General features: G+C 60.1%; 1 protein-coding gene across 1 annotated transcript; it reads left to right on the forward strand.

Moving 5' to 3' along the window:
- On the forward strand, window positions 1-6,615 carry LOC115657101 (phospholipid scramblase 2-like). The gene is made up of 7 exons (XM_030574381.1): window positions 1-484; window positions 1,508-1,582; window positions 2,182-2,374; window positions 2,694-2,805; window positions 4,419-4,518; window positions 5,172-5,230; window positions 6,576-6,615. Exons 1-7 carry the CDS (start codon window positions 1-3, stop codon window positions 6,600-6,602), a joined length of 1,050 nt encoding a protein of 349 aa, XP_030430241.1. The 3' UTR covers window positions 6,603-6,615.
- Window positions 6,616-11,176: the final 4,561 nt, after the last annotated feature.

An 11,176-nucleotide genomic window follows, 5' to 3' on the forward strand; every position in this document is an offset into this window, starting at 1 on the left:
ATGGCCGCGCTCAGCTCCCAGCCGTCTCCCTTCGGGCACCTGACACGGGAGAGGCACATCCAAGTGCTGGCGAGGTCCTTGAGGAAGGAGGACGGGTCTCCGGGCCTCCAGGCCGGGGGGACATCCCCCAGCTGGGAAGGCACAAGCCGGGCTAACCAGGCTCGAGAGCCGGCCTTTGGGAGCAGCCAGGGGAGCCCGGAGCCAGCTCGGCGGGTTGGAGCCGATGCCCCTTCAAGTGCCGAGGATCTTGGCCACCAACTCAAGGGCTGGGGACGGCCGGGAAGCGAGTGGGGTAGGAGTGCCGGGGAGGAAGCCACCGAGTCACCTCTGCCGCGGCTGGGCTGGCTGGGCAGGAGAGCCCGCAGACGGAGCCCGGAGCCGAGCTTGCAGCAGGTTCAGGAGACTGACGACGTTCCCCCGCTCGGGCTGCAGGTGCTGGCCGGCGCCTCCGAGCTGCGCATCACCGCCCGCGCTGGGCTCCGCGGTAAGGCCCAATCTGCTGGCCTCGGCTCCCCGAGTGTGGCCCTCGCAGCACTCACCCCCCATCTCTTCCGTACGAGAGCCCTGCCGCAATCCCAGGACCCAGTCGGGGAAGGGGGCGCATGGCTCATGGGATTGGCCGCGGGGGGCAGAGCCTTGCAGCCCAGCTCCTCTCTTCAGATCAGCCCGGCAGTAGGGAGCGGAAGCTGGTGCCCTCCGGCAGTGTCTGGGGGGGGTTCACGCCAAGCCAGGCACCCAGATCACAAACGCCAGCACCAGCCAGGCCCGGGAGCCAATAGGGACAGGCCCCCGAGAGCGCTGGGGCCGTCTCCGAGGGGAGGAGCGCCCCCCAATCTCAGCTCTGACCTGTTTGTCCAGGGCTGCCCGGGGGGGGGGGTAAGTGGGGCAATTTGCCTCAGGCCCCGGGCCCCTGTCCCCCATCAGAATATAGTATTCTATAGTATTGCAACTTTTTTTTTATGGAAGGGGCCCCCGAAATTGCTTTGCCCCAGGCCCCCTGAATCCTTTGGGCAGCCCTGCACTTGTCTCGGGGGTTGCAGATGGCCCCAAATCAGCATGGCCCAGTGCAGTGACAGCCCCGCCCGACCCTGCAGCGCGGAGGAGCAGGAAGAGGGGAGCAGCGTGGCCAACAGGGGACGATGGGGGGGTTGGTTTGGCAGAGGACGTGCCAGGGAGCTGCCTCCCGTCATGGGCCCGTCCCCTGCGCCGCGCAGGCTGAATGTCAGACCTGTCCCCGGGCTGGGCACTTTGTGGGATCTCTGGTACTTAGACCGTTTCCCCCAGCTGGCCAACGTGTGATGGGCCCACTGGCCCCCATCAGCCTCAGGCCACGAACACTCCCCGGCCCGGTCCCAGGGGTGCTACATGCTGGCCCTGCGTGAGGAAGCTAAAGGCGCGACGCCGGCTAACGACATTTCCTGCCCACCCAGCCTGGCACGAGCAGGACGGGGGGGGCAGAGGAGGCGGAGGGGGCACGGCTCAGATGCTGTCGCTGTGACTCTTGCAGGGTTTGCCGGGGATCCAGGGAGAACGTATGTGGTGGGCACCACGCCAGCAAAGGGGCTGCTAGTAGCTATCGAAGGTAACTGGTGCCCCCCCTCTGGCCCATTCACCCCCTCACTGTCACTAGCCATGGGGGGAGGGGCATTAAAACCTACCAAATGGGGGGAAAGGGTCTGGATAGGAAGCCATGGAAAGGGCAGAGCCCATCCCCCAGCAGGATGTGTGTGTCCATCCCTGCCCCCCCCCCGCAGTCCCCTCCCACAGCGCCAGAGCCAGAGATCCTGCTCACAGCTCACGGGCCACGGCCCCTCCGTTCCCATCCCCCATGGCTCTGCCTTGGCTCAGGGCGGGGAGCAGCGTAGCCCCCCAGTGCAGGGGAGGGCAGGCCCATAGAACAACCCCCTCTCCCAGCATCGGGGCGCAGACCCCCAGCGCAGCCCCCTCCCCCCAGCATCATAGAGCAGGCCCCTAGCACAGCCCCCTGCCCCAACACTGGGGCACAGGCCCCCAGCACAGCTCCTGCCCCCCGGCATCGGGGCAGAGGCCCACAGCGCAGCCCCTGCTTCCCTGGCATCGGGGTGCAGGCCCCTAGCACAGCCCCCTGCCCCAGCATTGGGGCACAGTCTCCCCCATGTGTGATGGCCACCAGGTCTGCACTGTTCTCTGTGCCCACGTCAGAAACCAGCCGCTTGTGTCTGCACCTGTGTGGCCCTGCCCGCTCCTGCCGCATCCGCCTCCAGGACCCACAAGGCCAGGACGTCCTGTGGCTCCGACGGCCCTTCGGGGCGGGCGCCAGCTGCCTGGGCTGCTGCCGGATGGAGATGCAGGTGTTCACCGCCGGTGACCAGCTTGTGGGCAGCGTGCGGCAGAGGTGAGGGCACTGTGGGCTCGGGCACCGTGGGCTCAGGAAGGGATTGCTCCTCAGCACAGAGAGGAGCAGGACCCCACACGGACGAGTGGCTGGTGGGGGCAGTGTGGGTGAACTGGGGGCAGCGGCCCCCTGCCTCCCGAGGTACCAGGGTTTGGCCACTGGCGGGCGTTGGGCTGTGGGGAGGGGGTGGATGGACCAGTGATCAGACCCTGCCCCATGCCCAGTGCAGCCCGGGGGCTCCAGCCACCTCTCTGGCTGGCACAGGGCTCTCTGCCCTGCCCACGGCCTGGCTGGACCACACGCCATGCTCTGTGTCTAGGTGGGGCATCCTTGCCCATCGCTGGGACCTGCGTGACCCCCACGGCGCAGCCACCATGAGGATCCGAGGGTCCTGCACAGCCAGCCGCTGCTCCTCCAACCAGGAGTTCCAGGTAAGGGGGGCAGGAGGAACAGGGCAGTGCATCTCCCTGGGGCTCCCGCCAAACACAGACGTTTTGGGGTGGGGCTTTCTGGTTTCCACTGGATTGTCGACACTCTCTAGACAGCAACATGGGCTTCTTATATATCCTCTACCCTGAAGCTGGCAGCTGCACTCCTTGCCAGGAGGGCTACACAGTGTGGGTGACGTGGGCAGGAAGGAACACGCCAGAAGTAATCGGTGTAAAGTCCACAAGCACCCAGACTGAATACTGTGTCCAGCCCTGGTCAGCCGATCTCAGCAAGGATGCAACGGGACTGGGGAAAGTTCACAGAAGGGCAATGGAGATGGTTAAGGGTATGAAACGGCCTCCATGTGTCACGGAGTCCCCGGGCGATACTCTGGAACTGCTCCCCACAAAGCCAGGCAGGACTTTGGGGAGCCTCCTCTCCCTTGGAGCAGACTGTCTGCAGGGCAAGAAGCTCACACGGCTTCAGCTCCTGGGTCTGGAGCATTCAGCATGTGCCCCTCCGTGCGCTTCCCACAGCGAGCCCCCCCAGGCAGGGTCCTGGGGAAGCCAGAGGGTCCTGCACCCCCACTTCGCAGTCAGATGTGACTCTCAGCCAGCCAGTAAAACAGAGGTTTATTAGATGACAGGAACACAGTCCCAAACAGGTCTTGCCGATACAGACAACAGGACCCCCTTTAGTTGGGTCCATCTGGGGCCCCCCGGGGGGCCACAGCCCCATTGGGAAGCCCAAGCCCTGTCGGGGCTCCCCTCCATTTCCCAGCCAGCTTCAAACTGAAAATCCGTCCAGCCTCTCACTCAGCCTCCCCCCCCGGAGGTGTTACCTGGCCTTCAACCCCCCTCCTGGGTTCTCAGGTTACATGTTCAGGTATCCTCCCTTCCCCAAGGCAGGCCGTCCCAGCACAACTCCCCTGCAACCACTCAGCATTCACATAACACGGCAAGAACATTCCCACTTCATCACACCATGCAAAGAGAGATTAAAAAGACGGGGCCCATTCAGCTTAGAAAGGAGACGACTAATAGGAGGTATGACAGAGGTCTATAAAATCATGACTGGCGTGGGAAAAGTGACTAGGGAAGAGTTATCTATTCCTTCCCACAACACAAGAACTAGGGGTCACCTAATGAAATTAACAGGCAGCAGGTTTCAAACAAACTAAAGGAAGCATTTCACACAATGCACAATTAACCTGTGGAACTCCTTGCCAGGGGATGTTGTGAAGGTCAAAAGCATAACTAAGGTCAAAAAAGAACTGGAGGAGTTCACGTCCATCGATGGCTAGTAGCCAAGATGGTTGGGACACAACCCCATGTTCAAGGTGACCCTAAACCTCTGACTGCCAGAAGCCAGAAGTGGAAGACGGGGTGGATCACTCCATAACTGCCCTGTTTAGAACACACACACACACACACCCGACACACACAGACAGGATGCTGGGTAAGATAGGCCACGGGCAGCGCTTCTGTTCTTATGTGGTCTAGAGACGATGCTAAGCTGGGACCTGGCTAGAACCCCTATGGGGGATGTCCACAGCCCCAGCCCATTGCTAGCACGGCCTTGGCACTGAGCTGCTCGTCCTTGTCCACCCGCCCAGGTCACCTCCCGCGCCGGCAGCCCCGTGGCAGTGATCTGGAAGAGGTGGCCGGGTTTCAATGAAGACTGGAACATGGACCATGAGTTCTTTGGGGTGGACAGTAAGTGGGGAGCGCAGGGCAGCCAGGCTGCCAGGGAGAGCCCCCCAGCAGTGCCCGCCTCTGGGATGGGCAGGCTGGCTGGGCTCTGGGGGCACGCCAAGGTGACCACACGCTGCCAGCGAGGTTCAGCGCTGGCCATGCTCTCCACAGCGCCCCTAGCAGAACAAACTCCACTGCTGTCGCTAAAGAAGGTACCTGGTGCATGTCACCCTCCAAGCAGGCCTTGCACGGAGACAATCACCAGGGAGATGGGCACTGGTTTAATTTCCTCCCCTCCCTAGCAGAGGCTGTTCCTTCTCCAGCATCTGCCCCTAAAGCACCGGAGCTCCAGCAAGGACAAGGGAACTGGCCTCACCCAGAGAGTGAGCTGCAGGGAGAGCCCCAGGGTGGTGGCGAAGAGCCCTGCTGTGTCTAGGCCATCCAGAGAGCAGAGGCTCTCCTCCCCAATGCCCTTGCCAGGGAGAGGAGCAGCACCTGGCAGGAGAGGATGCAGATGGGCTGCTCACACCCTGAGGCAGCAGAACATCCCATGTGGGAGAGGGGCCCCCAAACGCGAGCAGTGGGGTTGTTCTGGGGCCGGGAGGCACTGGCATCGCCCCCTGTACCCATAGCTGAGCTGTGGGCAACGTGCCCTCCCACCATCTGTCTGTCAGTTTCAGCAAAGCTGGAGGCCGAGGACACCGCTCTCCTGCTGGCAGCAGCCTTCCTCCTGGTAAGTGCCAGCAGCCGAACCCTCCCCGCCCGCTCACGCGCTGGCCCTCCACTCCGTGCCCTCTGCCCCCTGCTCACACTCATGGGCTGGCCACCCTGCCAGCAGCTCGCGTGGGCCAGAGCTCTGGGGCAGGGACACTGAACCTTCCAGCCCTACCTCAGCAAACAACTGGAGGGGTCAGGAGCGAAGGGGCCTCGCCAGCAACCCCTGGCAGCAGGGCACCCAGGTTCAGCTTGCCCCTTAGCAAACAGCTCTGTTGAGGGGGCCAGAGCGAGCTCTCCTGGCTGCTGCCCGGCATGGCGTGGTTTTACCTAAACTCACTGCCCCGCACCTGCCAGCTCGCTGCCTCAGTTCCCCTCCGGTGCCTGGTTACACTAGACCCAAGACAACGCAGCCACCTGCCCCCCGCCAGCCCTCCTCTGCACCATCCTCCCCGCAGCCCACACACCTGTGCAGGCACTGAGCAGGGGATGTCTGCACAGGCAGGATTTGCGTTGCCTTTTCCTCGCCATTCCCCCTCTCCCCCATCAGCTGTCATGTCTTGGGATGTCCTTAGCCACCTCACTTTGACTGGCCCCAGCTCCACAATGCGTACCGTCTCCGGCTGGGGCCGTGCAAGGCGCTGCACGCCCACAGCACGCCAGGCAGCAGCATCACTGTGTTTTGTCGTTAGCCGTAATCCAGGGGGACGCTCCTGCCTGTTGAGCTGCATTAGGGCTTTCGTGTCTTGCAGACAGCCGCCACCAGCGGGCGACATGTTCACCGCACAACCGGTCAGCCAGGCCAGCCAGTAGGGGGCAGTGAAACCCATGGACACATGGATTCTGCCCGCTTAGCGGGCTGGGCAATGCATCGTGGCAGCGTTACGCCCCCGCCCCAGACAGCGGCCTGAGCTGACCGGTCTCACGCCAGGCTTTGCCGATAACGTCTCTGTCAGATCCCCATCTAGGGGAGCCAGTGAACCCTAGGACAGGACGTGGCTGGATGTGTCTCGTGGAGCCGCGGGGCTGGCCACAGAGCCCGTGCCACTCGTGGAGCTTAAACATTCCTCACTCCCCCCGGCCCAGGTGGTGATCGCTTGGATCAAGGCAGAGCCCAGCAGGCTGGGACCGGTCTCCCACAGCCCCCTGTACTGCAGAGGAGGGTAGCTGCAATCCGCTCCACTAGGTGCCCGCTGGGCACTGGGCTGGCAGAGTTCTTGGGTTCATGCCCCCTATCATATTTCCCCATCCCCTGCTCAGAGGAGTGGTAAAGCCAGGTGCATGGGACGCCCCCCTCGATCTTTGTGTGGAACGCAGGGATAACCCCCCCCCACTGTTTGTAACCTCTTCTCACTGTTTCCCAGAACTTCATGTTCTTCGAGATGAGCTGAGGAGGCCAAGAAGAGACCTGCTGGGAGCGCTGCCATGCCAGAGACACTGGGACTAGTCCAGCAGCTCCCCCGGAGTCACAGAAGTCCCAACAGCGAGGCACAGGCTGCTGCTGCCTCGCGAACGCGATCTCCTTTGGTGGCTGGGATGGCGCTCAGCACCTGACTTCGCACATGCTGCTTTCACTGAAGAACCTGGAGCCTGACGTACTTTCTGTCTATTTTAGGTGCGCGCTGGCCCCACCACCAGTGTGTCTGAGCCCCTCCCAATCCTCAATTCAACACCCCTCGGAGGCAGGGCAGGTATCCCCACTGTACAGCGGGAGAGCTAAGGGAGATGCCCAAGGTCACAAAGGAAGTCAGTGGCAGAGCAGGGAATTGAAGTCAGGTCTCCCAAGTGCTAAGCTAAAGCCCCAACCACTAGGCAACCCTACCTCTCCCAGGTAACTATAAAATCCAGCACTGACTGGGCCCATTGCGGACCCCACGAGCGCTTTTCACACTCTGAACTCTATGGTACGTGGCGCTGGGAATCCTCGACAGCCCCAACGTCACAAGGGCAGGCAGGAGATGGAGCCAGTGAATGATTCAAACCCAACACAGGCCGGGGGAGCGGACCGAGGCAAAGCGTTCAGATACGGGGAAGGAGTATGCCAGGCCCAGGGCTGGAACCTATTGGGCGCCATAACCCATTCTTGCCATGGCCCTCCAGATTGCGCTGAGTAACTGACACAGGAAAGCAATTAAACCATCAAATCAGCTCCTGGTGGACGTGGGGTTCCCCGGTAAATCGAGGAATGGGAGTTCCCCTTTGGGCCACTGACGGCTGGGCAGGTGCACCTGGAGGGGGAGGGTTTGGTGCCTAACCACCCCAGGAGCTCTGTGGAGAATTGTTCCAGGGGTCAGCGGCCCCGTTCAGAATCAGCGCTGTGTGGTGCTGGGAGTTGTACAGACACCTACAAACCCACGGTCCCCACCTCGAAGGGCAGCCGACTAAACGCAGGACCAGATGCAACAAATGGGAGCAGCAGGACGAGCGAGCGACTGGCGCAACGAGGTCGCTGGTAACGGGGCCAGGACCGCGGGGTAACAGAGACAAGCCCTGCGTGCACTTCGCTGGTACGGGTCAGTGAATGAACTAGCTCTTGAGTGCAGACGAAGACCTGAACCAGCTCACTGACCATTCCTGAGCCCTGCTTGGCCACCCGCCTACCCACTAGCTGATGGCAGGTTCCCAGAGGCATGGGCCAAGCAACGGGGGGTGGGTGGGATGTATTCCAGTGCCACGGACCTGTAAGGGGTTACCTTTCAAGGCGGATTTCCCAACTAACCAGCCCCTGCCCAGCCAGCCCCGCCCCACGCATCTTTTCCTTACCAGGGTGTGTAGCTTTTAGCACAGACCGTGCTGCAGCACTTGGGTGCAAAAGTGTTGGGGCGGGGGGTGCAGATCACACCAAACCCCATAGGTGCAGGGGAGAGATTAGCCCAAGGCTTCTAAAACCAGAACACGTGTTCTCAGAGAGATCTCAGACCCCTAACCAAGCCGGACTCAGCATCAGCCCTATTTTACAGAGGGGCAAATAGGCTCACGGTCCCAGCGCTAGTCAAGGGCTAAGCCAGGAGTCTTGGCTCCTAATCCCCTGTTGGAGGGGTGACCAACTCCCCAGGCGAATGCAGGGCTGGCCTGCAGCAACCTTCTCCAGGTCAAGCTCCAAAAGCAGAGTGCAAACCCAGCAGTAGTTTTAAAGGCTACATGCTTTCAAAGGAGCCCGCCCCTGCTGTTTTACCACAATTCCCCTAACCCCAGTGATGTTGTGGCCCCGGGCCCTTACCACTTGCTGTGTGGACCCGCCTGCCTGCTCTGTCCCCTGCCCCATATGACGCAGATGCATCAAAAACAGGTTTTTTCCCCCCCCGGTCAGCTGAGAGGAAATGATGGATTTTCCCTTTAAGAAAGGGAATTATGGGAAAGTTACCAGGCTTATAAAAAAGGCAGCTCATGGCTCTCTGTAACAGAGCTTGCTGGGTTTCTTGTGGTCAGAGCTGGTCTTTCAGTGGAGGTGAATTAAGTTTCCTTTTAATAAATGGAGACACCTGGGTTTTTCTAGGATAACCTCTCTCCGTAAAGCATCAGGTGCCCTTGTGGACCTGGGAAACAACTTCTGGGTTCTCATTCTCCCTCTCCCATGAGCTCTGGAAAATCCCTTCACTCCGAGCTTATGCAGTGGGGATCACACTTATTCAGCTATCGCACACGAGCAGGAGTGGCCAGCACTCAGTACCGAAATCCTCAGACCCTTTCTCTGCCTGTGACTTTGATGGCTCATTTTTAGCCTATTCCCATCCCAGTGGGAACAGACAACCCCCTTGGGGCAGCTTGGATTGATGCCCCTTCTCTGCTGGTAGGAGACTCAGCACTTCTCCTGCAATGCTTGGGCAGCGTTTTCTCCCCCAGGCTCTGGTCAACTACGAGCAACTGATCAAACGCAGCACAGAACAGGTTTCATCATGGCAAGGCTCCCTGCATTAGCTGGCTGGAAAGCCTGGTTCGTCTGTGGGCCATCATGCTGGCTACTCTCTGGCAGATGAAACATAGTTCTGAAAACCCAACCTGATGTAATGCTCTGCCAGCAACTCTGGCCACTTGCTGGTTGGTCCTTGTAGAGATGCCCTCTTGGGATACGGATGCCTCCCAAGTGTTTAGAAATAACTCCCTCTTGAGTCTATGGGAGAATTGACTTGCTGGGTCGAGAGGTGCTGTGGGACGTCACGGGGGCAGAAGGAATGGTGGGCTCTCATGGAGCCAGGGCTATGCCAATGGGCCCATATGCAGAGCTAGAGACCTGGAGCTGGCTTGTGTATTCACTGGGGAGCCAGGGCGCAGGATGGTGCACTGGCATGATGCATTCACAGCTAATTGTTTTGCTAGGGAGGCATGTGGCAACATTTTGTACCAGTTGGCGCCTTTTCAAGGCATGTGGCTTGTCCAGTCTATTTATAGATGCCCGACCTGCCAAGACTACAGACCCTGCATGACCCGTCAGCTCACACCGTGCAGCTCCTGGTGAGTGGTTTAGGTGTACGCTGCTTTGTGACCACCACTCCAATGCTCTCACAACGGCCCCACGGCTGCCATCTCCCTCATCCGGCTTTGGCAAAACACTTTCCATAAAGGGGGGTTGGCTAGTGCTCAGAGCTGGCACAGACACCGCAGGTCCAAGCCAGCCCCAATTTGGTGCCCTTCCCAGCACACCGGGGACACCATAAGTGCCAGAGCTTTTGGAGAGGGTTCAGGGGCCGCGCACGGCCTGATGAAGAGGGCAGGGAGAGCTCGGTGGCTGATAAGAGGTCCTGCTTGAGTGGTCTCTAATGCTGCTGGGCTTGGTACCATAATAATCTAGGCATCTTAATATTTCAATCCAACCCAGCACCCCAGCTCTGCAGCAGGGCCATCGCTCTCTCAACCACTCAGCCCAGCCTTTGGGCGCCCAGCCTGCCCTACCTGGGGCCTGTGTTTCAGAGGCATGGAGCACTCGGAGCTCCCATGCACTGTAGATCGAGTGAGAGTGGGAGACAGACATAGACAGATGTTGCCTTATTCCTTGAGGAAGCTGAGAGACCCTGGCCCTGATTTTCAGGGGGGCACGGCCCTTCCCCTCCAGCTAAAGGTAGTGAGAGAGGTGGGTGCTCAGATCTCTTCTGACCTGCACAGAGGGACGGACCTGAGTCAGTTCTGAGACTGCAGGGAGCAAGTCCTGCCTGGGCCTGTCCTGACCCAGCAGGGCTGACTGCAGCACCGGGTGGGATTGACAAATGTCACAATGAAGCATTTGGGGGGCAGGGGGGAAGCACAGGCTCACATGCAAGAGGCCTAAGGTGCTTCTCCTCCCTGCAAGGACACTATTTTCAGTGCTCACTGCTGGCTGGTAAAGCAGCAGAGACCCAAGGGGCCAGGCAGCGCCCTGCATGGCCACATGGTCCCCTGCTCTCAGTAAGAAGTGGGGCTAAACAGACCCTCTGGGGCCGAGGAGGCTGCTACTGTCTTCTGCTGGGCCTGGATTTGAAAGCTGGAAATAGAGACTCTTAAGGGATGAGACAAGCCCTTTCCCCGCCCTCCATGAAAACAGTCCACACTCTTGTTCTTGCAGGATTTTATTAGTGCAGCAAAACAGGCTACAAATGACCAGCCCTGTTGAAACTCGATTCTCACCATGTCCCTTATACCAGCCACCATGACACAGACATCTCTGTGCCACCCCCGGCACTTTCCCGTTAGCCCCCGTGACTGCTTCGTTCTGAGCTCCACAGACCAAACCACAGGGCAAACTAATCTCCACCTAATGATCAGAGCAAGAGGGACCAACATTTTGAATGGAAACAGGAGCAGAGGCTGTGGAAGGAAAGCAGCAGAATGGCAGTTCCATAGGACGGGCTCACGTTAACCAGCACGACTGCTGCCCTGGCAGAGGTCACAGCAAGCCCGCTCCCGGGTACTGCCTTCCATGGCATGCGTCCGAGGGGAAAAGTCTGAAAACACACAGAATAGCACCACTGGGCTCTGCGCACAGCTGGGACTA

The sequence above is a fragment of the Gopherus evgoodei genome, chromosome 9, assembly GCF_007399415.2.
Source record: "Gopherus evgoodei ecotype Sinaloan lineage chromosome 9, rGopEvg1_v1.p, whole genome shotgun sequence".
Taxonomy (NCBI): Eukaryota; Metazoa; Chordata; order Testudines; family Testudinidae; genus Gopherus; species Gopherus evgoodei.

Bases quoted from the DNA above. Each gene is read 5' to 3' on its own strand.
- LOC115657101 (XM_030574381.1), top strand. From the start codon at position 1: ATGGCCGCGCTCAGCTCCCAGCCGTCTCCCTTCGGGCACCTGACACGG. The intron at 485-1,507 runs GTAAGGCCCAAT...TGACTCTTGCAG, and splicing joins CGCCCGCGCTGGGCTCCGCG to GGTTTGCCGGGGATCCAGGG. The intron at 2,375-2,693 runs GTGAGGGCACTG...CTCTGTGTCTAG, and splicing joins GTGGGCAGCGTGCGGCAGAG to GTGGGGCATCCTTGCCCATC.